Source organism: Rutilus rutilus (genome assembly GCF_951802725.1).
Source record: "Rutilus rutilus genome assembly, chromosome: 4".
Lineage (NCBI taxonomy): Eukaryota > Metazoa > Chordata > Actinopteri > Cypriniformes > Leuciscidae > Rutilus > Rutilus rutilus.
In genome coordinates, this window is record NC_140212.1 from 14,338,832 (window position 1) to 14,366,461 (window position 27,630).

The 27,630-nt window shown below is 38.9% G+C and overlaps 2 protein-coding genes across 3 annotated transcripts in view; one reads left to right on the top strand and one right to left on the bottom strand.

Annotated features, from left to right (window-relative positions):
• Positions 1 to 3,379, bottom strand: part of pparaa (peroxisome proliferator-activated receptor alpha a) — a 51,385-nt gene extending 48,006 nt beyond the window's left edge. Inside the window, exons 1-2 of the mRNA XM_084408400.1 lie at positions 2,992 to 3,379; positions 2,034 to 2,104 (exon numbers count right to left, since the gene is read on the bottom strand). The gene's annotated coding sequence lies outside the window, so the exon portion shown is untranslated. The remainder of the gene's footprint in view (positions 1 to 2,033; positions 2,105 to 2,991) is intronic.
• Positions 3,380 to 3,447: 68 nt separating this feature from the next.
• Positions 3,448 to 27,039, top strand: wnt7ba (wingless-type MMTV integration site family, member 7Ba). 2 transcript variants are annotated; one of them, XM_084408403.1, is made up of 4 exons: positions 3,479 to 3,668; positions 16,798 to 17,024; positions 21,069 to 21,340; positions 23,362 to 27,039. In XM_084408403.1, exons 1-4 carry the CDS (start codon positions 3,634 to 3,636, stop codon positions 23,839 to 23,841), a joined length of 1,014 nt encoding a protein of 337 aa, XP_084264529.1. In that variant the 5' UTR covers positions 3,479 to 3,633; the 3' UTR covers positions 23,842 to 27,039. The 2 variants fall into 2 exon arrangements, 1 of the variants encoding a protein (XP_084264529.1); XR_014627312.1 differs by lacking the exons at positions 16,798 to 17,024; positions 21,069 to 21,340; positions 23,362 to 27,039 and adding an exon at positions 12,652 to 13,136 and having other exon boundaries at positions 3,448 to 3,668.
• Positions 27,040 to 27,630: the final 591 nt, after the last annotated feature.

The following is a 27,630-nucleotide window of genomic DNA, read 5'->3' on the forward strand; positions in this document are numbered from 1 at the left end:
TTACCTCATGCACTCACAGAGGACGAGCATGCACAGAATGCGTCACCTGATGTCTCCCTGCATGACAGGTAAAACGCAACCCTGTGATTACAGAATGTGTGTCAGTCAGTCTGACTGTCCTCTGCTGCACCATGAATCTGAGCAGCTTAGGCACATCCCCCAGTGATCTGTAATGTTCCAGACTCCTGTCGGACATGCAGCGCTCTAACAGCTCTTCCTCACATCTGTGCAACCTTTTAGTGCCAGCTTCAGACAGGCTACAGGCTAAAAGCTCAGGACACGCCCCTGACCTCAGCTGACACTACAGGCCACTCAAATCATCAGAGAGCTGCACAAAAGCGAGGATTGATTGTGTGAATGTGACAGGTTAGCCGAGGCGCCTCCTCTTCTCTGTGGTGATTGCATTTTAAATTTTGAATGATGAATGCTTTTTTCGTAGGGTTAGCTGAGGTAAACTAGCTTGGATGCAGCCCAGTTACGAGACAGATGAATTTATGACTTCGCCGGAGCAAAGAGCGCGTAGGACTGTTCTCCTCTTTGTAATCTCAAATGGCTCAGTTGGCTCTCCTCATTTATCTGGCGATTTTCAAAGTGTTTAAGCAAAAGATGCCGGCAACGAGCCGTCGGCGTCATTATCAAATCATTTCGAAAGGCCAAGCGTAATGCTCAGATTACAGTACAGAGTCCAGGTCATGTTGACACATTACATGCTTGGCCTTCTGTCTCTGCTGAAATTCAGCTCGGGAAAAAGGGGAGAGCGCACAGAAAAACCTGAAGCCGAGCACAAAAGCAGAGGAGGGATGAAGAAAAAGTCTGAGAGAAAAAGAATATGACAATAACATATGCCAAATTTCTGTCATCTGTTGCAGAGAGTTTGGGGAGACATTCCTGTGGGATTGACAGTTTGGCGTGGCTGTAGCACCAGGGGCCAGTCATGGAAAGACACTTACAGTGTGCACACACACTTTACGAAGTCAGTCAGACCTACTGAATGCAATCTGGCCTCGGTCGTGTGCTCTCAGCGTAGACCTGGCCCGATCCTTCCCACCTCGGGTTACGAAGCTCTGTGCTCAACGGTGGTTTGGTTATTTCACTGACAGGAGATGTAAATGAAAAGATATTTTTGGCAAGATAAATCGAGTGCTGAGTGACAACATTAAGACAAGTGGAAACAGATTGCACAAATGACTGATGACCTTTTTCTCTTTTTTTTTTCCCCCAGTTGTTTTGAAGTGCTGACAACAGCATTCTGAACGTCTCCTCTGTCAGAAGGTATACGACTAGAAAAATGATTGTGGAAAAAATAAAAATAAACAAGCCCTTCAAAATAATGCATGGCACTGTTTACAGTGAGTGTTGATCACATTAAGAGGCAAACATATGTAAAACATCTGACTGAGGTTTCATGTAAAACCTCAAAAAACATCCCGACTTAAAAACAAATTATTTTCTGTTTAGTATTAGGGGGTATATCTGTTTCCATAAAATACAACCAAGCAATGGTAAGGACAACTACAGCTGAATTTCTCGAATGCACCTTCAAACAGACTGACAACGAATTTGAAACTATTACAAATTCAAAAAATGATGAACTAAAGGAAATTAGAGAATAAGCAGGCCGTCATAACCTGACGTGGAAAACGCACAGTCAGCATAACAAATCTCAAAGGATGGTGGTTTACATGTTATAGCATGTGTGTGCAACACACAGAGGTGTTCGACTAGTCAACAACTAAAAGTAATAGCCTACCTCACAGACACAAAATGAGATGCACAAATCCATGTACTTTCAAATATATGAATAATACATTACAAAACACATACACACACAGTAAAGCAATATATGCGCCTCGGTTATTCAGTAGGCTTCATTATTCTAACATCTGTCTGATGTACGAGTACAACAGAAGTACAGAAAACTGTAATTTCACTTTTAGCATATAACAGCAGATTATTATCACATTCAATTATTTATACCGAGTTGCTCACCCTGAAAAGAATTTAAAACTGTATATTTAAAGATAAAATCTTACCAGATAAAAGGTGGACGTACATTCCATCTCTGGGTTGAGTCCGAGAAAGATCTTCACCATTTCAAGCACCACTGCAACACAGACACACACACACACACAGTCTAACGTTTCAGAATAAGCTATATTCTCACTGATTGTGAAAAAAAAAAAATGTCTACAACAATAGCAATATGCATTTAGGGAAATAAAACCATGTCAAATAAGTGGAATGTATTTAAATAACTGCATTATGATCAACCAAAAGGGGCTCAGGACTTTGTTTATGCATGACACAAGGATGTAAACGAAGATATTAGCATGAATTTTCAATACAAAGGGGACATAAAATATTCTATTTTAATAATAATTACATTAGTTGAGATTAAATAATTAATTTCACTAAGTTGTATGACACATTGTAGACAACCTCAGTTTGAAATAGATGGGATGAAATGGTCATGAAAAAAAGACATTCGTTTGGCAGAAATCTTTTAGTAAGACATCCCATTTATAAAGTAGTTACACATAACGTTACTAGATTCATTTCTCTTTTAAACGAGAAGACCTAACGTTAGATCCGTCTCATGGTGCCTTCAGTAAAAGAGAAGAATCTATACAAACCCAAACGAGAGCAGAACGATCGATTATTTGAAAAGCGTGAACAAAAACGTCTGGCCATGAGAAACTGACCTCTTTTTCTATGTCTAAGTGTGTATTACTCTATTATTCTTTTCGACGTGCACTAATAAAATGAACTATTCCTCGATTCGACTGCGTGCTCGACAGATATTTTACATTTGATGCCAGAAACACAAGCTGTGAAAACTAGGCTACAGTTAAAAAAATGCCCCATATGCCGGCTTCGTATCATTGGCGCATATCATTTCAAACGTAACAGCAAAACACAAGCAAAAATAGAAAGAGAAAAATTCAACCGACGGGACCAACTAACGTTACAATATGATAACGACAAACTTACATTATTTACGTCCGCGTTTCGTCCGCTTCTTAGCTTCATCTAGGTCATTCGTACTCCTTTAGTTGTTGTTAGAAACGGCAAAACAAACAAACAAAAGAAACTTGACGGGGATCGGTGAATAAACCACGACGACCGTTATTATTCAAGTTCAGGCTGAAATTTCGTGTCGCGCGGACTCTTTTGCTAGGTTAACACACGAACGTTAATACAACCCGTCCGTGAGCAAACTATCACAACCTTCCCATCCAGACAAAAACATGACGACACACTGCGTCTTTTAAGGGTAGTTTGCTTTTTTTTACATGATCAAGAAGATCTGTTCACTCTCCCAACAGCCATAGGACCGGACCAACAGCCTCACACTACCGTGAACTAGATCACACAAGTTCAACTAAGGTGAACTAACTGTGATTCACTCACACACACACACACACACACACACACACAACGTACACACACACGAGCGCGCGCAGCGACCGTTACACAAGAGCCAGACAGCAGCCGCTGACCTAATATCAGCACAAATAACATAGTTTACTCTTATTCACATTGGATATATAATGATGGTGGCCGTGGGCTTTTATTTATTTTTTTAATTAACGGGCTCGTCGAGGTCGACCCGTTCGGCTCAGCTCGACGAATATGCAGTCCGTTTTCAAACCGACGACAAATCTGAGGTAAAAGTTTGGACTTGAGGAGCTTTTATTTATCGTAGGTAAATAAAAGTAACGTTACAGTAAATAAAAGTGTTTCAGGAACATCCATGATGTTTGATACTAACATTTTTGAATAAAGAAGGTCTTAGGAATTATATCTGGTCATTTGCTGATCCATAAAATAAATAACTACATGTTACCTTGCCGACGTATGTTGTAATAATAAAATATTGTACGTACATTTTAGTACAAATGCCTACATATAAAATATTTACAGGCGTTTAAACATTCTATAAAGTTTTTCATAAATGTTTGTAGGTGTCACGGGTCTTGAAATCCATCGTTTAACCTGTTTAAACCCCAAAATTGTCATAGGCCTATAGCTAAGTGATAGTACAATGAAATAAACTAACGTTACATGCATCTTCTATAAAAAAGAAAAAAAAATTAAAAAGAAAAAAAAGGGAGTTAAACTGTTGGTAAAAGTATATGATTTTTTCTGCGCATTGTTTCTGTAAACAGTTGCTCAATAAGACCCAAAAGAAAGTTACAAAAAATAAAGTAACATAAATTATCATGTTTGTTTTACTATCAGGCAACTTTGGGAATATTAATATGGATTTTTTATTTCTTTTACTTTGTTTCATTTAATGTGACAATGCTTTAATAAAAAGACGGTCTGCCATCTTATAATGTGAATGAATCAATCAGTTACTACTTAAAAAATGTGACCACTGACATATTTACATGTTTATTGTGATGATTTATATGAGAAAAGTAGACCCTTTAAATATTATATGTATGAATTTTGATAACTTGGCTATATACGGAGCTTTGACACAGACATCTTTCAGAAGGGCAAACTGGCATTTAACAGCTCTGGTCATGTGACTATTTACACCAGCCATATTAAAGCACTTTAATTTATAGAACTTTGACAATTCTGTAAAAGTAATTTTTGGTCACATAATTTTTTTATAAAAGTTATTTTTTGATGACAAATGGGGGCAGGGGGAGTAAATGGGTTAAGTCAGAAGGGCTTCGGGTATCAGGTGATTTAGTGTTAAACCTTTGTGTGTGTGTGTGTGTGTGTGTGTGTGTGTGTGTGCACTATCAAAGGCATTCTTAAAGGGCCTTTTCATCTGGTTGTGGCTAACAAGTGAGTTATGCATTAATTATTGTATTATTTTTAAATATAATTTTAGCCTAAATTGCATCATTAATATTAAGAATTTGTGTCTGGATGTGTAGTATACTTACAGAATGTGTCAAACATGTTAAATGAACATAAAACAACTTTAACTTCCAACGCTATAAACTGTTGAGGAAATAACTCTTTAGATGGCATTTAATATTCCAATTTACCCTTTTTATTGACTCTCAAAGACAGTTAGATTTTTTTTTTTTTCCTGCTTCAGGGCTCCTTTAAGTCAAGTCTGCTGTATTTGTGGCCCATAGTCAGCAACAACAATTTCACAAATGTATTTTTAAACACAATACTTGCTCGTAAGAAAATATTTGACAAAGCCACTTAAAACAGGCAGAGAACTGTTTTATCTGTCAGATACAGATAAAAGTTTTTTTTTCAAACAAGCCAATATTTTTCCAATAAAATGGCCAGAAGACAGAATAAATAATTAGTTTACTTTTTTGGGCTGACATTTTTAGATACTGTTTTAAATTTTAATACACAGACGAAAATAAATCACATAAAAGCTTTGATCACCCTTATTTAGTTATTATTCCTTTTTGAAAGAAATGTAATTTTTAAAAAAAGGATATAACTGACATAATAAATAGGCCTAACTAACATCTTTTTAACACTTGAGGAAAATATTTGTTCTTACAGGATGGTGGTTGACAGATATGACGGCTAAAATGTATTTTAAGAACAATTTACCTTGCATTTTTCCCCTCTAAATCAGATTACTTTCCCTATGAATACTGGTGTCATTGCTTCACCACTCTGCCAGTGGTTAAAGTAGAAGAAGAGGAACACACTCAATGAACCCACAGGTTCATCCATACAGACACAGCTAATCAGATTAAAAGGCCGAATTATGTCCTATGTGTGAACGCGCGTGTGTGTTTATGTCCTACACAAAGTGGCCTCGTGGGAATTAACAGAGATGGTGGCAAGCAGATTATTATGAAAGGGTTGTTGAGTTCACATGGCATCACATGTTTACATGAAACTTATTGAACCACTGTAGTCTCCAGCATTACATGCCTCTCAAATTAAATTAATAAATACATGCAAGAAAAAAAAGGGTAGACATTAATGCCAGCAAGTGCTCCACATTTATAAACCAGAAAGTCAAGGGAAGATTTGATTATATGACATTTAATACACACAACCTTTACGGCCTTGTGCCGGTTAAATTGCTTCCTCGGGCCGCCGATTACCTTGAAAACACTTGGCCAGGGCGCATATAGGTCAAACCATTCAAAATGATTACATTTGCATTTGTAAGATAAAGACGGCCGAATTCTCACGCCAAATAGAGTCGTCATGTAACAAATTGCATGCGATCCTCTCTGACACATGTCAATCACACCGAAAAGTAGTGAGAGGCCCACTCGCGGAGCCCGCTGGTGTAGAGACGTCGCTCCTGCAGTGCACCGGCTGCACCTTTTGTCTTTTTCAGCTAATCACAAATTCAGACCCGGCATCACTTGCATACTAAGCAAGCCCAAATGCTTTGGTCATACGCAAGTCAGCTCAAGAGAAGCCTGCTGCTAATTATTTTTTGTGCCCCTGACTGAAATGGGGCACTATTCAATAGAACGAAAGAGCGTAATGATCTTCACCGGTGTTTAATGCAGAACTTTCTCCACGCCTCACACCGCCAGTGCGTGAGTGTGTATGAGTGCATGGAGCATTGAGCCCTGGGCTGTGCTAATTTGCAATCAGACACTCTCTTTGAGTTCTGTCTCTATGCCCCCAGACAGTGTAAATGGCAGCTGAGACAAAGCTCCCATTCTCTCCGCGCAGGCCCTCATAGTTTTATTTCAGGCCAGTGCTCTCAGACAGAGGGCATTCTGGGAAAGCCAATAGATGGCAGTGGCAAAGGGGGCGGGACACTGAGAGAAAGTGGAAGAGAGAAAGGCATGCTGCAACAGCCCCCTGCCTCCCTGTATGACCGGCGTCCATGGGCACGCTGCAGTGCCACACCCACAAGTCTTGCACTCTGCCAGTGTCTCGCCATTACAACAACAACAAAAATATTTTATTTAATAGTTCCACAATTAAATGTTTTTTTTTAACTAAATAAAAGTGAAAGGTTCTAAAGTCTAATCTTTCAATCTCATTCTCTCCTATCTATCTTGAAATTATTTTTTGATCTGTCTAATTGTTATTATTATTATAGTGCAATGATGTCATTGCCTTGAATACAAAATGTTTCTTTCCATAACTGTTGACATTTTTTTCTCCGGTTTGTTATATCAATTTAATCAATTGTATCTATCGACGCACTTTGAAATGCTTTAAAAAAACAATACTGCTGTGCATCTTGAGACAAAACAATGGCACTGACGTATTTTAAGATATGTCAGTGCAAGTTGCTTTCAGTTAAAACAGCTCAAACATTCATTTCGGTGTGGGACTAGACTTAAGCCTTGCCTGTGAAACCGGGGACAATAGTTTTATTCAGCAAGGGTGCATTAAATTAATAAAGTAACAGGTAGAGACATTTCTAATGTTACCAAAGATTTATATTTTAAATAAAATGCTTTTTCTTTTGAACTTTCTATTCATCCAAAAAAAAAAAGAAAAAAAAAAGATTTCCACCAAAATATAAAGCAGCATTGATAATAATAAGAAATATTTCTGAAGGATCATGTGGAATAATGGTTGCTGACAAAAAATTCTAAATATATTAAACCATAAAACTTGAAAATTTTACTGTATTTCTGGGTAACACTTTATTTTAAGGTAACGTAGTTACTTGTACTTACTATAGTAATAACAGTAAATGATGCATAATTGCAAGTAACTAACCCTAACCCAAACCCATAATTAATTAACATGTAGTTAATTAATGACTTATTTGAGGAAGTACAATGTCACTACATCGCCTTAAAATAAAGTGTATGTAACCTATTTCTGATACAAATAAATGCATCCCGGCAGAACATAAAAGATAAAAAATATTATATTACAATATCGACCCTAAACTTTAGAATGCTAGTGTACATACAGAGTCCTAAACTGTTGCAGAGTCATTGGCTTCGGAACAAAACGCATGCCTGGGGTGTCAGTAATGCAGGTCTATTACATGAGATAACTTTACTTTGTTTAAGACAATGCACGCAACCCAAGGCTACAAGTGAATGATTACAGAGAAACGAGCCGTGTCCTCAGACAGGGGTCACAGTCTCGAGGCAGCGAGAGAACGATAAAACCCAGAGCACACCTATGACTTTATCACAAATCCAGATAACATCCTTGACATATTCTCAATGCTGACACCCATTTCTTCACAGTAAATCAAGTGCCCGAAGTATAAAATTTGACTACCGGCTCCGCATGGCCTCTTTGTCTGAGGTTAAGTGAAACACGGTGAGCCCGGTTTAGGCCGACAGCTGTGTGTATCACTTTACATTAAGAGTGATTTCTTCTGGTGTTAACGCTTTGATATGCTGTTGGTTCAGCTCTTAAAAAGTATGGAATCCCTCAGATGCTCTTTGACCCGACAAGCGCTCCAAAGATGTTTCTTTTACAACTGCATATTTTGCACACCAAGCAATATAATCACATGAAACAGTTAAGAATTAGTTCATTTTTGCATCATCTTGATCCGGTTCCCAGAAACAGATTAACCTTAGTTCTGTACTATAAGTGCATTATCAACAGTGATTCTCCATAGAAAATCTCTTTTATTCTGAGATTAGGTTTAATCTGTGCCAGAGAAATCACACGTTTTAAGACGTATATCACTAAACCTTGAGATTTGAGGCTCTGAAGGCGAGACATTCCTTCTTTTGAAGGATTTGCTCTGATGTGGACGACTGCCCTAGAGACCCTCGTTTCAAAACCACGAAAAATCTATAGATTAAAATGTACGAAAAAAAAAAAAGGATTCGGTTAAAATATTGAGTTTTTAAAGTGGCGACCTCAGAAAGTTCCTTACAACTGGTCTTCGGCTCCCATCTTAATACCATACAAGTCTTGGAATGAAATAAACGCACACACTTTTTAGTCAGCAGAAATACCTTGCAATTATCAAATAGGAGGAACTGAATATGTGAATGGGTTAAAATTGTCAATGAGAAAAAGGTGATCTTATTGGCGTAATTGGCGCACAACATGGTGTGATCGAGAGTACTCTGACCTTGGCGTAACCCTGCCTGGAAAGCCTAGCACGGTGTAGTGAGGTTACTGTGTGTGCTGCCCCATCTCTCTCTGGCTCCACATGATGACAAACAGCTATTGTCACGGCATACCGCAAGAACAATTGACTTCTTATGCCTCTCAAAGAGAGTCAGAAGACAGGCAAAAGTTTAACATTGCAACCACAATTAAATCAGAAACCTTTAGCTCAGTGACACCATTATAGTGAGGTTTTGTGCAAGGTGGCTGGGCGGTGGGTGCAGAAAGGTAAAAGGCCTTAAAGATGCCCTAAACTCTTTCAAAAATAAGACCCCTGTAGTGCTTAATCTCAAGTGGAGACCTTAAACCCCAGAAAACCACGGAGGACAGCAACTAAAACAAGGTTAAAATACTGTTATGTTTTGGATGCTGGTATCTCCATCAGGCTTCTCGATTAAGATTTAACTCCAGATCAACATAAACCAGCTTGGACCAGCAAATTTATGTCTCTTTTCAACAGGAACGATTGAAAATTTCACTACAGACCAGAGAATTGAGTGCACTTTGCTATCGCTCCTCCCCGTACGCTCACACACACACACACACTAAATGACATCACCACACATCTGTTGTCCCAACAGGCATTCATCACATGGGTACCAAAAAGACAAGCCTTCTTTTTTTTTTACCCATTACAATCTCTCCAGTTTTCCTTCTCTCTCCATCCCCTGCTCTCATTCTCTGCATTGACCTGTGGCTTTTTTCTACCTCATCCTACATTCACAAGCACATGCACTGTGGAATCGGGAAAGAACTTTCATTAGTAGTCAATTAGCCATTTGCGTGACCTTTCAGTCCACCCGTGTGATTACACACAGACCCCATCAACCAGGTCAACACTAATACAGTGAGATAGAAAAAAAGGCCATGAAAGATTATAGATGTAGCTGTCTTTCTAGATCTCGTGTTCTTTCGGAAGTATTTAGTTTATCTCATATATTTATTTATCTTTTGCTGTGAATAATAAGGACATCCATTCCAGAAACATCCAAGGTCAAACTTTTACTGCCCTTTGACCCTTAAACCAAAGGTTTTTCAGCAATTACTTTTATATGCACCGCTACCACAAAATGTAGTGCTATATATCATTAATAGCATTTTAATGACACAGTATTACAACATCCTTTGCCAAACTTATTCTCAAATTATGGTTTATTATATAAAATGTAACTACACCATAAAAATGACAAGATCTTGCCACATTTGTAGACAATAAAAGCCGTTTGAACGCCTCATGCAATGTGATTTTTCTGACCCATTCTAAAAAATGGCGGGCTTTGGGTCAGAGCCAGGCAGCCTTGAATCAGCTTTAATCGACAGTGTATAAGTTTATACTTTGGAGGGCGGGATACAAGATGGCGGAAGCAGTGAGGTGCAGTTCTCATTCTGGGCGGCAGAACAGTTCTTCGTCTTTTGGAAATAGGCAATCCGAGTAGAGCCCCCTTGTGGAGTTTCATAGAAACTGCTCTGACCAGAGGATGTGGGGGGAGCTGGGTAGGTTACGCCTATGCGAAACCTAAAGTGGGGAGTTTTTCCTGTGATAGGGGACAAGCAGTGGATACCCTTACACCACTGATGAGTGGAAGCCTGGTCTGAAAACCAGTAGTGGATAGGGATTATTTTGTGGAGCTCTGCCTCCCTCTACTGGTACGTTTGAATATTGCACTTTCATTTAATCCGCACTGCTGTAAAAATAGTTTATTTTTTAAGGTAACTTTTCCAAGCAAATGAATAAAAAAAAAAAAAACACTTTTTAAAATTGTAATTTTGGAACAATTTGGAGACTCTTCTAAAATCTATAACCAAAAATAAAGCAGTTTATTTTTTTACTTAATGAAAGGAACACAATATGCTGACAGTAAGTAAATATTAAACTACACTGTCACTACTCCAGCTGTTTCGGCATCTGTTTGTGGGTACACGTACCAGCATCTGGTTTATGTTTTGAGTGAGAGAGAATAATAAAAAAAAAAAAAAGATAAAATTCTGGAATAACTTACAGGAAATCGTGTGATTTACACAGACGTTTATAAGCAACACATCAATGAAAATATGCATTTTTTTTCTTCTTTCGCTATAATTTGGAATACATGGCTCTAAAACATATCTCTAAACACGTGTTTATAATTTTCTTTTGTCAGCTCTGGGGATTTAGCCGAGCATCATAATCATGTGATCAAATTCAACTGCGATTTACCAACTTGTTGATCGCACGCACTTGGACTCAGAGATGTCACAGGGTGCAACAGAGAGAGAGAGAAAAAAAACTATGCAGAAAGTAATTGTAGATGAAGAACTGAAACCCAACAGCCCTGAAGGGAGGTGGGGTGTATTGATGTCCACTTTCCATTCCTTGTAGTACAGAACAAAAGTGCTAAACAAGCCTTTTCCGTCTCTCCTGGCATTTTTTAAGGGGGTCTCAAGCAAACGGTCACTGACGAAATGCAATGAGACAAAGATATTCCCCCAAGACAAGGAAAATTGTCCTCTTTTCCCCTACAATCTTGATGAAGTAAATGAAAAGAAACAGATTCCATTGTGTAACCATCCAAACTATGAGAACACAGCTAAAGTGCAGTTTTGGCAAGAGAGCTCTGTGGTCAAAATGCTTACAAAAGCATCTGATGGGATTTTTTTTCTTCCCTTTTGGTTCCTCCCTTCCATTCTCTTTGAATTTATTTATATTTTTCACTGGTCTAAGAGAATAGCACCCAAAATTTTCTCTTGGCTGCAAATTTGTATAGGGAAATGGCCCTTACAAGTGGCCTAACATGGGTTTGAATAGAATATTTCAATTATCTGCACAGGATGTCGACCATTATTTTGGCTAGTACATGGACATAGCTGGAAAAAAAGCCTTAATATATTATCAAGAAAGGATTACCATTACCTTTAAAAGGGCAAATAGGATGTTTCAAGTGCAAACTGTGCTACTCATGACGATTTTACACAGGTAGTCAAATGGAGTTGTATTCTTAAAATGCATCGTCTCCAACATCAATTTCCCCAAATAGCCACATTTGTTTCATCAAACAATGTCAGACTCAAAGGATGCCTAAGCTGGAGGTTGTACCTAAACAAACACGCATAACAAGGTCTTGCAAATCATCAAAAAGGTCAACCGCATCTATATCGCACTGTTCGTTTCAGGACTGAAATCCAAAGCGACATACATGATGGTAACTGATGCCAGATTAATAATATGAATGAAGTCTAAACTGTGCAGCATTCTGAAAGTTTCCATCCCATTAGCAAAACCTGAGCTCCACTGCAACCATCAAACACAAACAGAAGCAGGAAATCTGAATAGGCTGTGCACTTTGATCTCTGCACTAGCGAAAGAAACAGACTCATAAACATGTCCACCCTTTGAAGCTTATGATACTGCACAGCTAATTCTCCACCTTCTGTTCTGTCCAATCTTTCCTGCCTTAGAGCAAACAAGCTCTTGTTTGCAGAGAGCATCTTTACAAGGAATAGTACATTTGTTTGCTTTCCTTCATCAATCAGCTCCCATCACCCAACAGATTTTGACTTGCTGATGTTTCCCATTATGACAGAAAGCATGTGTTGTTTTTGACATGCCTTCTAGATGTATTTATGTATATACCTTCTTTTTTTTTTGCACAGGACCGATTACAGGAAAGCTCCTCTACTTATTAGGTTGTCTGCGACATGAGAGGACAACGCACTTTTACCACCTACCACTAGAGGGAGCAGGATTTCATTCAGAATGGTGTATGCATGGGAGTCGAAATCTTTTTGAATGAATTATTGACTTGAGTCGTTTGCAAGATCTGAAAGTTTGGTTGTATGTGAAAGGAAAGTTGTTTGAGGATACATCAATTAAAAGAAGGAATGGTATTAAGCGAAAGAGATTTTTTTTTTTTTTGCCATGATATATAGTTATTAAATGGTTAGTCCACCCAAAATGGACAATTCTGTCATCACTTACCTTCATATCGTTCCAAACCTTTATGACTTTTTTTGTTCTGTGGAACACAAAAGACAACACTGAATATCTGAGGGGTCCAATGTTGCTTGAACAGCATTGGCTTTCAAAATATCTTCTTTTGCTGGTAAACAATATTGGACCAACAACAACTAAAGTTAGTCAAGATGTTTCTTTGCAACACAAGTAGTCAACTAGCTACTTAATGGCCAGCTAATGAACATCTTAGATCAGCTAGAATCCATACCATCTTAAGCTGGCTTTTCCAAAAGAGTCCGTATCAACATATCAGATAATTGGTTATTTGTAAGTTAACGTTATACAGTCAGCAAAATCTTCAACTGTGGGGGGAGTCGTCGATATTAATGTAATTTCTAGTCAGTCGGTTCCGTCTATGCAACTGTTTTGGCGTCATTTGCAATGTCTTAACCACTTATCATCAAACACTTAATGTGATAGGTAGATAACTGTGTTATAAAGTGATAAATAAATCACATACTTATGTTTTGTCGATATACCGTCCGACTCTCGAATCCTAACGGAAAGCGCTCGAGCGACCTTCTGTTGCTATGGTTACCGCCTCAGCCAAACGCGACTTTATTTGTTGAAATGTTTATTTTAAATTTTTTTAATGTTGGTTTCAAGTTGAGAAGGTACAAGTCTTAATTAGGATCAGACCTTTTCAAACTCCCTCATAAATTCGCACCCATAGCTTCTACTGGTGACCCATGCCTGCCATCAAAAGCGATGAGAGAAGCTGCATGCACCATTTACTGAATGGAATTGTTGTCTGCCAAAGAGGAACACACTATATGAACCCTGAGTTTTCACTTTCTTACAAGATTTAAACAAGGTCTCCCCAATAGCCCGAGTGAATTTTATTATTATTTATTATTATTAATATTATTAAAAGAAATGGTTTCAAATCAGATTCCTGCGCATGTCTCATCGATCTCTTCGAAATTAAGCGCAATATATCACAAAAAGGCGGAGATGTCACTCAACCGTGCCCGTAAAGGTGGGCGGACTGGAGTGTCCCCCCCTCTGCCAATGGCAAAGCACCGACACAAGACCCGAAATCCCTAAAATCAGCCGTCAGCCCGCGGCGGGGAGCACACTCAGTCTGAATTAGCCCCTATCGCGCAGGAGATGACGGATCGTGTCTCCGCGCCCGCAGCTCACGCACGGACCGCGGCGCGCCGAGCAGCAGCAGCAGCAGCAGCGTAACGTCACGACAAAACTTCAGAAGTTCGCTTTCTCCACGCGCTCTCTTCAATGTCACCATGCGCAGCATCTCATCCTGCGGTGCATTGCTGTCAGTCTACTACCCCCAGATCTTCCTCATCCTCACCAGCGGCAGCTACCTGTAGGTTTGAACAACTGATTTTTTTTTTTTTATTCTCACCTTTAAGATCCTGTGGCAACGCAGTCAACAGCTGGGGACAGTTAAAGAGAAGTTAAAGAGGTCTGTCGTTATTGCATTGCAAAATTAGACGGTCATATGAATTTTAAGAGGGCAAACAATCATGATTTCCACATGTGTTGGAATTGGCATTATTTAGTGCACCTGCTGTGTTACACGAAGAGACTGAGCATGCTTGTGTTTTAATTGCATCTGAGTCACTGATAGTTCAAAGGAAAGTGTGCTTGAAGAACAATGCTGCTGATTGGATCATTATATTGGAGTTATGATATTTATAAAACATCCCGTGTATCAGAAACCATTTTCTGGGATCTTGAATAGGGTGAACCTATAGGCAATGCAATTTTACTGCTTATACCAATTTTCTAGGCAAATTTACACATGTTTTTAATTAAAAGCATGGCTAAGCATAATTTACAGTAAAAAGTTAAACTACTGTACATTCCTACAAATTTTATCATCTTTCAAGCAGTTGTTTATTATTTTTGTTATCAGTTATGCACATTATGGATGAGTAGTTATGTTTATTGCATTTGTCATGTGTGTTACACTGATGGTGTTTTGTGTTTGTGTAACATTGTGCCCTGCCGAAACATACTTGATGAACTTTAATCCATTATGTGCCTTCTGGTTTACCTTCTGCATTATTATGCTGTTTATCAGTAGGCTATACTTAAAATTAAGCAGATTTTACAGTGAAGTTCTGGCAGCAATTAGTTACTCAAATTAGCAGATGAAATTAGAATAAAGATTATACATTGTTTATTTGCAGCTATATCATTATACCACTCCGTTATATAGGCTGTACTAGTCATGTGCCAGTATAAACCAGTTAATTCACTCAGAAATGATGAGATTACCTTTCATTCATTTGCTGTGAGAGCTCAAGGACAATGTTTTACTCATTACAACATCATGTTCTGATCTCAAATGCTTGTAATTGGAAAACCGCATTTGGAAAAAAAACAGGGTGAGATGTGCGTCTCGCTGGAAAAGACTGAACCTTTTATTTGCGCTAAAGTTCAGCCTGTGGAGAAATTACTGAGCCACACATTTCAAACCGAATGTGTGAATCATAAGTGTACTTTAAATATATCCCAGTCACAGTTTCAGAAGTGGTCATTATTATTTAAAGAGTTACAATTCATATTTTGTTCTCTGATTCCCAGTTAACTTTCTTCATTTAATTTGGTGGCCTATTGACTATTTAGAGCCTAAAATATTTTTTTTTCATGGATTTTCCTCAGACCAGACCTATGTACGTGTAAAAATAAATAAATAAAAATGCTTTTGATAAAAGAGATATGCTGCATGCCATTAAAAATGACTGAAGGGAATGAAGTTTCTCTGTATTCAGATGTTATTAAATAATATTCTTGTTACGAGAACAGTTGGGTCTGCTCTAAAATAGGACTTCATTTCGTCATCCTTGGTCCTAGCATCTTCCACAGTGGCAGGAACAGTTTAATCCATTAAAATAGGTCAATATATTTGAGGATTGTGTTCATCTGTGTTAAATATTAGTCAATTGACTAACTTTGTGGTGATCTTTGTTGAAGAATAGCAGAACAGATGGCTTGATTTACAAGTGTAATCCACGTTATGTGTGTAGTTTCACTTAAATTGGGCAGTATATCCTGTGATCGCATTGTTGTATATGGTCTTTGTCTGTAGAGTTGCGTACGGTTGGCCTGTTAAACTTTTTAGACATTACGTGGGACCCCTGTCTCATTTAAATCAAGTCCAGGTCCACGCTTGCCCATAAAAGCTGTGATTCATGAACTCTGATTTGTTTGTTGTTCTGTTTTAAATGAGATGCTCTTAAAATCTTTCATTATATTAAAGGCAAATCTTTCAAATGTTGCCTGTGGCATATTGAAAAATATGGAAACGTCTGTGAGGAAATTGCCTGGCAAAGTGCAGTTAAATCATGAGAAGGGTTTGGGTATTTGAAGGGTCTATACAAACCCTGCAAATATATCTTCTAAAACACTAAGCAATCTTAAATAGTTTTGTGCCGTCCACTAACTGAGAAAATGAAATGATGAATGGATAGTTCACTCAAACATGAAAAGTTTGTCATCATTAACTCACCCTCATGTCGTATTCTCTTCCCTGAGACAAAAAAACTAAAGATAATTTAAAGACGTTCATTAAATGAAAGTCAACAGGGTTTAAAACAGCATTTGGAACCCATTGATTTAAATGTAAGGACAAAAAAAAAAGCCCTGATATATTTTCCAAAATATCTTCTTTTGTGTTCCACAGAAGAAAGTCATACAGTTTGGAACGACATGAAGTGAGTAAATGATGACAGAACTTTCATTTTTGGGTGAACTGTCCATTTCTTGAATACCTGGTCTACATCAGATGCTGACATCAATGTGTCTGGTCTCCGAAGGGCTTTGTCTTCAGTCGTGGCTTTGGGTGCGAACATCATCTGCAACAAGATTCCCGGCCTGGCCCCCCGACAGCGTGCCATCTGCCAGAGCCGCCCAGATGCCATCATCGTCATTGGAGAGGGCGCTCAGCTGGGCATCAACGAGTGCCAGTACCAGTTTCGCTACGGACGGTGGAACTGCTCTGCCCTTGGCGAGAGGACCGTCTTTGGGCAAGAGCTGAGAGTAGGTCAGTAGGTGCAGCCCCGTGAGCTGTGCTTTGGTGTTATGCTTGTGTGTGCTTGTTGCTTTGGCTCTGACTTGTTTCCATGAGAGTGTGGCCCTGCAAAATCAAGTGAGACAAAACGAGGTTAAAGTTCAAAAAAATCTCTTTCAACAAAACATTCGTCACACACACAAATGGCACCAGTGGCTTTGCGAGAACCTCAACTAGGAGAACATACAGTAATGTTTTTTTAATATTGCACCCCCATATAAATTGCCTATCAGTCAGAAATGTTTTGTTACGGTCAGAGTGCGGTGCGGGGCTGTGTTTAATCCAATGGTCCTGGTAACAATCACTCTTTTGGGGGTTGGGTTGGCGCTACTCAACATAATCTTATTTCTTTTGTTCAAGGAAATGTATGTTTCTCTGTTGTGGTGAGCTCTACACTGTGCGTTTGTGGGTCCTATGAAGCTTTTTTTGGTCTTCTGTGCAAATTGCTTTTGTGAGACCTAAAGAAAAGTCATTTTATTGGATAACTCTAGCAGGAAATTTGAGTTTATAAGAGTTTCTCATATGCAATTATGGAGACCTGTATGGAATCTGCAGACTATTTACACATTTTCTGCACTGATTTTTACTGGCAGCTCAAAGCATAACCGAATTAACTAAAATATTTAAAGTCCCTCTGTAGTCAATCATTTTATCCCTTAAAACTCATCTTTGATCACCAAAATGACATATTTAATTCCCTTGAAAAAAAGGTATTCACGCCTTAAAATAGCTTGAATGTAACTCTACTCCCTTGCTTCATTTAGTATACGCTGTTCTATGAATATGCAAATTAGCCCCACCTCCACTCACTCACACCAGCTCAGAGATCCACTCCTTGATGATCATACGTTAACGTGATTGGTTACAAGGTAGTTTGTGACATCAGAAACACCAGCGATTTCAAACCACGTTTTTGAGACTGTCTTTGATTCACTGCAGTTTTAAGGAGAAAATACTCAGCAATGGTATAGACTTAAAGTGCCCCTATTACGGATTTTTGAAAATGACCTTTCATGTAGTGTGTAACATAGCTCTAAGTGAATGAAAACATCCTGCAAAGTTTTAAACCTGAAAGTGCACCGTATATAAAGTTATTGTCTTTCAAAAGTAAGAGTCGACTCTGAGTCAATGAATGAATCGTTTTTCAAACGAGTCATAAGCCGTTTCGTTGTGACGTCAAGAAGATGCATTAGCATATTGCCCGCCCACTTATTGTGCGTGCAGACACCAGGGAAAACTTGAACCTCAAACTGGCAGCTGATTTCTGTGGATACTGGATAGCATCATGTCAAGAAGACGCTGTGCTCTACAATGTGAAGGTAAAGCCAGTTTTTTCACTGCCCAAGCACGAGCATGTGAAGAATCAGTGTTTAAAATTCATCTTTACCACAATACCACAGCAGTATAATCCTAAACTTTTGCTGTTCCTTTATTTTACTGACGACTGCTTCTAAAATCTCGAAGTTCAATGCAGGATTTGCAAAATGCTTGCTCTTGAAAGATGGTGTTCAAAATACTTTATATTGTGTAGATCTCCTGCTAACTGGTTAACTCACATTACTACTGTCTTACTCAAATACTTCTGCTAATCAGTTGTGGGCCACTATTACCTAAAACTGTGTCTATTAATGCAGATTGTCTGTCGTTCTTACTACTTTGAGGAAAGATTAAGCATGGAGCAAGATTTGTTTTATCAACGTTTATGTGACATAAATACTCGGCTAAGTCGGCTAATATTTGCACTGTTATTGATACAGTTTCCACATGTTCACCACAATAAATTAGAATAATACTCGATAAATAAATAAGTACAAGTAAAATAATCGGCACTTGTTAATGCTTATGGTGAGGAATTACAGTTGCAACATCTCATAATGTACCTCAAACTGAGTAGTGTATCACTGAGAAACGTCCTGCTCGAGTTGTCCTTGCGATGGAGGTTCGGGTTGAATAACTAGTTCTTCCAGTGTTTCATCATTGGACTCGCGCTCGGATTGATATGGTAAAATACTGTGTTTCGTTTGCGGTGTAGAAAGCCTCAGGACAAGCAGAGCTGACGTTGATATGGCACGTTTTTGTTTTCGACGCGCGCTGTATGCGGTAGACCAATCACAACAGAGTGAGCTGTCTGGCCAATCAGAGCAGAGTAGCTCGCGGAAAGGATGGATTTAGAGAGATTGATTCATCTGACGAGTCGTTTGAGAATCACTGAAAATGTGGTGATGTGCAATGTATATTATGAGAAAATAAAACAGTTTTTTGACCTTTGATGCATGCAAAACTGCTGTAGGAGACTCCAAAACAACATTAGGAAACTTTAAAATAGCATAATAGGGGCACTTTAAGACAAACCATGTGCAAATTCATAAGGCATATTAAAAACACCATATAGACATATAAACAACATTAAAAGCTTGATTTTTACCACGGGGGACTTTAACATTTAAGAAGCATATCTTTCAGAATTCTTTTCCATTGAATTTCGTATCTCTCAAAATCGAATGTACGATTGGGCAATTTAGCATAAACTGTTGGTTATTTAATAGCCATTGTGGACTTCACTGAAATGCGATTTGAGTTTTCCCACAAAATCCATCACAATAATGGTAGTTAAAATTCATCAGTAGGTCCAGGCACGCATTACTTGTCAAATTATCCAATGTCTTTGTAACATTCAGATTCAGGCTCTTGGCTGGATAAAGGAAAATCCTGTGCTCAGTCAAGTTATAGGACGTCGGCTTTAGCTATGAGAAGAACCACAACGCTAATGGTCTCTTTCCATTTTGTAAGATGGAGAGGGCAATCACTGCTTCTTTTACAAGATTCAATGCCAGCATATCTTGATGAGGGATATTATCCTTAAAAGGACAACAGCAATTTCATATTTATTTCTCACGCATACTGTAAATGTAAATCGGTGAATACTATTATATTGCGGTATTTTTGGCAGACTTGATGATTAGTCTTCATCTGAAGTCTGGCAATTAGACCATGACTATAATTATAATTATAAGCATAATGACTATACTTCAGCTCTTCGCAATATGAAGCCCATGTACAATGCAAACGGAATGACCAAAATAAATGGACATCCATGTATGATGACCAAGAAGTTTTTAGGGAAAAAACAACAACTAAATAAATAAATAAATATATAATTTTATATATATATATATATATATAAAAAAAATTTTTTATATATATATATATATATATATATATATAATGATTCCTTGTTTTGTTTTGATGCTTCAGTAGAGTAAAATGAAAAGTCTGGATATAGTGCATTTTAAATTACATTTGCAAACAGGCATTCTTAACCTCAAATGTAAAAAAACTTTTTTTTTGCAACTATCTACAATGTAATGGGAACGATAAAAAATACACTATTTTTTACACTAAAACATGAGCAACTAATGTGTTTTAAGAAAGGTAAATATAAATGCAAAGATCTACGTGAAGTCATAAGCTACAGACCTAAACAGTTCAGAAATCCAGTTGAACAATCGCCCCAACTCTTCCATATGGGGGAAAACCAATGCAACATTTTATTTGTAATTAAAACTCTTAAATTCGGCCGTTTATCAATGTGAAAATGGTCTCCATACAAACAGACAACAGTATAGAGATCTTTGTGGCGGTCAGTCTATTCCTACTAACCTCAGTGGTCTTTTCATAAAGGCCGACCAGCAGGGGTCAGTTTAGTCTCCTTACATCATTCTTGAGATCAGGAGCGCTCAATCCTGCTCCTGGAGATTAACCTCCCAGCAGAGTTTAGCTTCATCACTGATCAAACAAACAAGAACCAGTTAATCATTTCTTAGGGATAAAATTACAGTGAGGTGTGTTGTGTCTGCTTCGCATTGGAAGTTAGACCCTGCTGGTAGATGCAGTAGCTACAATGTTGAGTAGGAAATCAAACAAAGATGCACTCAAACAATAAGAAACTCACTAGCATGAACTTTGGGATGTCAGTGGTGTCAAATCATCTCAGAGGTTCTACTCTTTTCTTCCTAGGTAGCAAGGAGGCTGCATTTACCTACGCCATCACGGCAGCAGGTGTTGCCCACTCTGTGACAGCAGCATGTAGTCAGGGCAACCTGAGCCACTGCGGCTGTGACAGAGAAAAGCAGGGCTATCACGACCAGGAGGAGGGCTGGAAATGGGGAGGCTGTTCGGCAGACTTGAAATATGGAGTGGAGTTCTCCAGACGCTTCGTGGATGCCAGAGAGATTAAAAAAAATGCAAGGAGACTAATGAACCTGCACAATAACGAAGCAGGAAGAAAGGTATGAAAGAAAGCAAGTTGTATAAACTATATGTAAATATACAGGGTTTGGACAATGAAACTGACACACTGGCCAATATAGTGTTGGAGATTTCATGCCTATTTATGCACAGCCTGGTGGTCAATCTTCACTGATTTTACATAAGTAAGAGCAGAGTTGGAAGGTTGAATTAGCTGAGCAACAGCACAGCTGTACATAAAATATTGCAATCCACACAGAATAATAAGAGACAGAGTTCGAAAGAGGACAAATTGTTGGTGCGCGTCTCGCTGGCTTTGCAAGTCGCTCGCAAGTCTTTGTCGTGTATCGAGTGCTATGGTGTCCAGGGTAATGTCGGCAAACCACCATGTAGGACGAACCACATCCAACAGGAGTAACTGCTGACGCAAGAGGAAGCTTTCTGAAAGGGATGTCCTGGTACTAACCCGGATTGTATCCAAAAAATATAAAACCACAACTGCCCAACTCACTGCAGAATTAAATTTTCCTGTTCCCACCAAAACTGTTTGTCAGGAGCTCCACAGTCAATATTAAGGGCTGCTATAGCCAAACCTTTGAGCACTCGTGCCAATGCCAAATATCAGTTTAATTTGTGCCAACAGCACAGATCTTGGGCTGCGGACAATGTGAAACATGTATTGTTATCTGATGAGTTCACCTTTACTGTCTTTCCCACATCCGTGGGAGTTACGGTGTGGAGAAAAACCCCAAAGAGGCGTGACACCCGGACTGTTTCTGCCCAGAGTGAAGCACGGGGGTGGATTAGTTATGGTTTGGGCTGAAATATCATGGCATTCCCTACTGTGCTCAATGGGTGCGTCACTGCCAAGGACTACCGAACCATTCTGTAAGACCATGTGCACATGCACCTAATGGTTCAAACATTGTTCCCTGAAGGGGGTGCCATGTATCAGCATGATAATGCACAAATACACACTGCAAGACTTGTGACAGAATGGTTTGATGAACATGAAAGTGAAGGTGAACATCTCCTATGGCCTGCACAGTCACCAGATCTTAATATTTTTGAGCCACTTTGGAGTAGTTTGGAGGAGCAAGTCATCATTCTCCTCCACCAGCATCACATAGTGACCTGGACACTGTTCTGGAAGAGGAATGGCTCAAAATCCCACTTGTGTCTGTCATTCCCAAGGCAGATTGATGCTGTATGGGCCACAAAAGGAGGCCCTACACCATAATAATAAATTATTGTGGTCTAAAACCAGGTGTTACAGTTTCAGTGTCCAACCCCTGTATATTTAAATTAAAGAATTGTCATGTTTTCATGAGATTTACTTCATTTAACCATGAATAGTGATACACTGCTTTTAGAAAGAGGGATTAAAGAGTTAGTGGGGAAAAAAACATAGGAACATTACTACTGAATCTCAAATCCCTCTCACTGAAGGGGAATATTAACATTGAACTAAACGGGTAAATGTCAACTATCACGTACGTCTGTCTGTTGAACATATCAGTAACACATCAAACAGCCAAATAGTTCTGCTTTTAACTCAAATGTAACCATATACATAAATGGGGACTTGAGAATTATGGACATTTCTCTCGTTCTTTGATGTGGCCCTTCGGAAGGTAGAGAAAATTACAGGGTATGATTTGGCTAAAACATATTTTTTCCTCTCCGTTTTGACATATATCTGGCATCGCACATTGAGACATTGCTCAGGACGTATTGAATAATGGCTTTTGGTCCAAATTGCTGAAAACAGTCAAAATAAAATGTCAAGAATTTCCCTTACCCGTCAGCTGCACAAATTCACCCGCACCACAGATTCAGAGGCCTCTGATGAAGTCATGCCTATTGTATAAGACTATGTGAGTTTTACCAGCAAATAAAATACAGATTTATTTATATATATATATAGTAAAGTTAAAATAAAATTAATAAAATAACATTTAATTTACATTACCTCTCATTTAGAAATCAAAAGATAAACGAAGGTTTGTGCTTCATATGCCAGGTAACAGTAACAGTAACAGTTTTTTTTCTACTGCTGCAGGTTCTAGAGGAAAGGATGAAGCTAGAATGTAAGTGTCATGGCGTCTCCGGCTCATGCACCACAAAAACCTGCTGGACGACTTTGCCGAAATTCAGAGAGATCGGCTACGTACTTAAGGAGCGTTATAACACTGCGGTTGAGGTGGAAGCTGTGAGAGCCACACGTTTTCGCCAACCCTCCTTCTTGCGCCTCAAGCAGTCCCGTGGGTACATAAAGCCCACTGACACAGACTTGGTTTACTTGGAGCGTTCACCCAATTATTGCGAGGAAGACACTGCGACGGGGAGCACGGGAACGAGAGGGCGCCTGTGTAACCACACGTCCCCTCACACGGACGGCTGCAACCTGATGTGCTGCGGCCGAGGCCACAACACCCATCAGTACACGCGCGTTTGGCAGTGCAACTGCAAGTTCCAGTGGTGCTGCTTCGTTAAGTGCAACACCTGCAGCGAAAAGACGGAGGTGTTCACCTGTAAATGAGCGAGCGGAAGAATTGAAAAGACGAGAAAGAAAGGAAAGAAGCCTATGGAGAGAAACAGGAAGTGTTTGAAAGAAAAATGGAAGTGTCGAACATGTACACGGCTTCGTTTTGCACATCAGGCAGTCTTTATGCGAGAAAGGCCATTGCCGAGGGAGATGGGGATGAATAATGAAGATCCTGGAACTTTAGAGGAAAATGCACTGACTTCAGACCGACTGTTTTGTGATTTCATTCAAACATGTGGACGCTACAAATGCAGTGCAAGGCTTTCGTAGTTCTCAGATGCTCAGACTTCAGGAAGGTCACCTGGGGCCTGTCCTGACTTGATATAGACTCAAAATCGGACAGTCTAAACTGCCAACAAAAGGCTTTTCTTTTTTTTTCTTTTGATTAAAGACAGCTTATTACGAAGGCAACTTGTAAAAGACATGTAAAATGTCCCACCAGTTGAATCCCTATGGGAGCTCAAGAGGAAAGACTTGCTGCAACTCTGGAAACGCTGGAAAGATTAAAACGTTCGGTCACACTGTACTGTATCTGTTTGAACACTGAAAAAAATCCTTTTTTCCTTCTGTTTGGAGAAAAAGACTGAAAAATGTTCATACTGTAGTTGTCTCATAATGGTATACAGAGGTTTGAACTTCTAATATCATTGCTACTGATCTGTTGCTTCCAAAATTCAACCCGAAACAATACAGGACATTGTTTATGTAAAAAGAGCTTCTTTAACCCTGCATTTCTTTTGCAGTTGATCGATAGTAAAGTGGTCTGCACACTTGGGAAACCATCATTTCGGTTAATACGTTGGCAATTGCTGCACTGGTGGTTGTGACGCATACTGTCGGCTTTATGAAAATGGAAAACTTTTTTTTTTTTTTTATGCGGAGAGAAGCTTCCTTAGTCAGATCAAGACTTGGCCATGTATGCTGCATTGTTTTGTCTTCAAATTTGTGTGTGTCTAACCATGTGTGGGAACATAAGCGAGAGAGGGTTCAGATACTTCATAGAACTGCAATGTGACCCACCACCATTTGAGTGACCGACCATTCCCACGAATGCCAGAGACATGGGATTCCACATCACTGGTCCGGCGTGCACAAGGTCTAGTTATATTCCGCCTGAGCCAATGGACCATACAGCTATGGATCTGAAAATGGTTAAAAGGTCACTGGAAATATTTTGAGTAGCAACTTTTTTTTTTTATTATTATCTAAATTGTTTATACGAGTTATATGGCTGGCAAATTTGTTAAAATATATTTTTTTATGTAGAGAATATGGCACTTTATGTCAGGTATATTCAGAGTAATTATTAATACTATTTTCCTTGTCATATTTTTATTGTTTAATTGGAGATCTACATTTTTTTGTCCTGATTTAATTATGTAAAATGTTTTTTATTATTATGATTTTTATTTTTCCTTAGCTCCCCTTAATCGCCTTCTCAAGTTTGATATGAAACCATCTCATCTTTTTGTAGCCTGGTTGTATTTATACTTTTTTTTTTTTTTTTTTTGGAAGAGATGTACAGTAAAATCACTAGATTAATAAATAAATCAAACAGTTTGGATCAAACACATTCAACTGTTTTCATTTAATTTCATGCTTATTACTAAGCAAAATGTTGCTAAACGCATGTCATCCTCTTGCTCGATCGACTCGCTGGACCCTGGGTAAAGTTTCTTCCCAGATGCACGGAGTAGCTCGCAGTCGTGTGGTGTAGATACTGCGAAACGCTGATCTCCGAGCGACGCAGAGCTGCTCCCGCCTGGGTTTGAATAGGCATCCGACCTGGCTCATTCATTCACCCGCCGTATGCTCTCTGCCCCTCTGGTCTTTTTCCTGTGTGTGAAAAGCATTGCAGGCAGCCACCGGAGCAGAAGTAAATAGGACCTGTTTTGTTAGCTGTCTGAACTGCTGGTTACCGGAACCGCGTAAGCTCCCAACACTATACCCCGGATTGAGAGAAAAGTCAACCCGATTGTTTCGCACAAACATTTTGTCATTAAAAAATATGAGGCAGAAAAAACAGGGTGTTGTGGGGAGAGTAGAGGCCTCCATTGAGGGGTATTAAAGCTACGGGGGTGTGTGTGTGTGGACCACTCAGCTCATTCCAGGACAGGATGGGGCGAGATATGATTCTGCAAGCTAATACTTCTGGTCTGATTCACTTGGGACGAGAACTAGATAGCTACAAGAGCAAAAATAGAGTGGTGTGGGATGGACCAAGAGAGAAATAACTGAGCACTGGTGTCCCATGTAGATTAGGCTAGACAATAAACATACATCACAATCAATAAGAATCTAAGGACCCTCTTCCTAAAATATAAAAGCAGCTTTTTTCCTGTGTAAAATATGAAGAGTATGTATTACAATAATGTATACATACACTCACCGGCCACTTTATTAGGTACGCCTTGCTAGTACCGGTTGGACCCCCTTTTGCCTTCAGAACTGCCTTAATTCTTCATGGCATAGATTCAACAAGGTGCTGGAAACATTCCTCAGAGATTTTGGTCCATATTGACATGATAGCATCACGCAGTTGCTGTAGATTTGTCGGCTGCAAATCCATCAAGCCAATCTCCCGTTCCACCACATCCCAAAGGTGCTCTATTGGATTGAGATCTGGTGACTGTGGAGGCCATTTGAGTATAGTGAACTCATTGTCATGTTCAAGAAACCAGTTTGAGATGGTTTGAGCTTTGTGATATGGCACATTATCCTGCTGAAAGTAGCCATCAGAAAATGGGTACACTGTGGTCATAAAGGGTCTGCAACAATATACAGGTAGGCTGTGGCATTTAAACAATGCTCAATTGTTACTAAGGGGCCCAAAGTTTGCCAAGAAAATATCCCACACACCATTCCACCACCAGATGCCTGAACTGTTGATACAAGGCAAAATGGAGCCATGCTTTCATGAATGTCGCAGCAGAAAATGAGACTCATCAGACCAGGCAACGTTTTTACAAACGTAAGAGCCCGTGCATCTTGTAGCATCAGTTTCCTGTTCTTAGTTGACAGGAGTGGCACCCGTGTGTCTTCTGCTTCTGTAGCCCATCTGCTTCAAAGTTCTACGTGTTGTGCGTTCAGAGTTGCTTTTCTGCATACCTTGGTTGTAACAAGTGGTTATTTGAGTGACTGTTGCCTTTCTATCAGCTGGCCAGTCTGGCCATTCTCCTCTGACCTCTGGCTTCAACAAGGCATTTTCACCTGCAGAACTGCTGCTTACTGGATACTTTCTCTTTTTCAGACCATTCTCTGTAAACACTAAAGATGGTTGCGTGTGAAAATCAGCAGTTTCTGAAATTCTCTGACCAGTCCGTCTGGTACCAACAATCACGCCATGTTCAAAGTCACTTAAATCAACTTTCTTCCCAATTCTGATGCTCAGTTTGAACTTCAGCAGATTGAAGATATTTGCGTTAAATAGTACTTGAACAGGTGTACCTAATAAAGTGGCTGGTGAGTGTATACAACAGTATATCCTATTTATCCACTTGTTAATAATTCAAGTTTATGGTAAACATTTTTTAATGAATACTGCATTTTTTAAATGAATAAAGAAATGAAAATCTATTTTGACAGTAAACATTTTTTATATTAGCATATATATATTAATAAAAAATGTTTTTTGAGCATGATCACAGGAATAAATTACATGTTTAAATATATAAAAATACAATATAGTCATTTTAAATTGCAATAATTTACTGTATTTTTTATCAAATAAATGCAGCCTTGGTGAGCATAAGAGACTAATTTTCAAAAACATTAAAACGTATT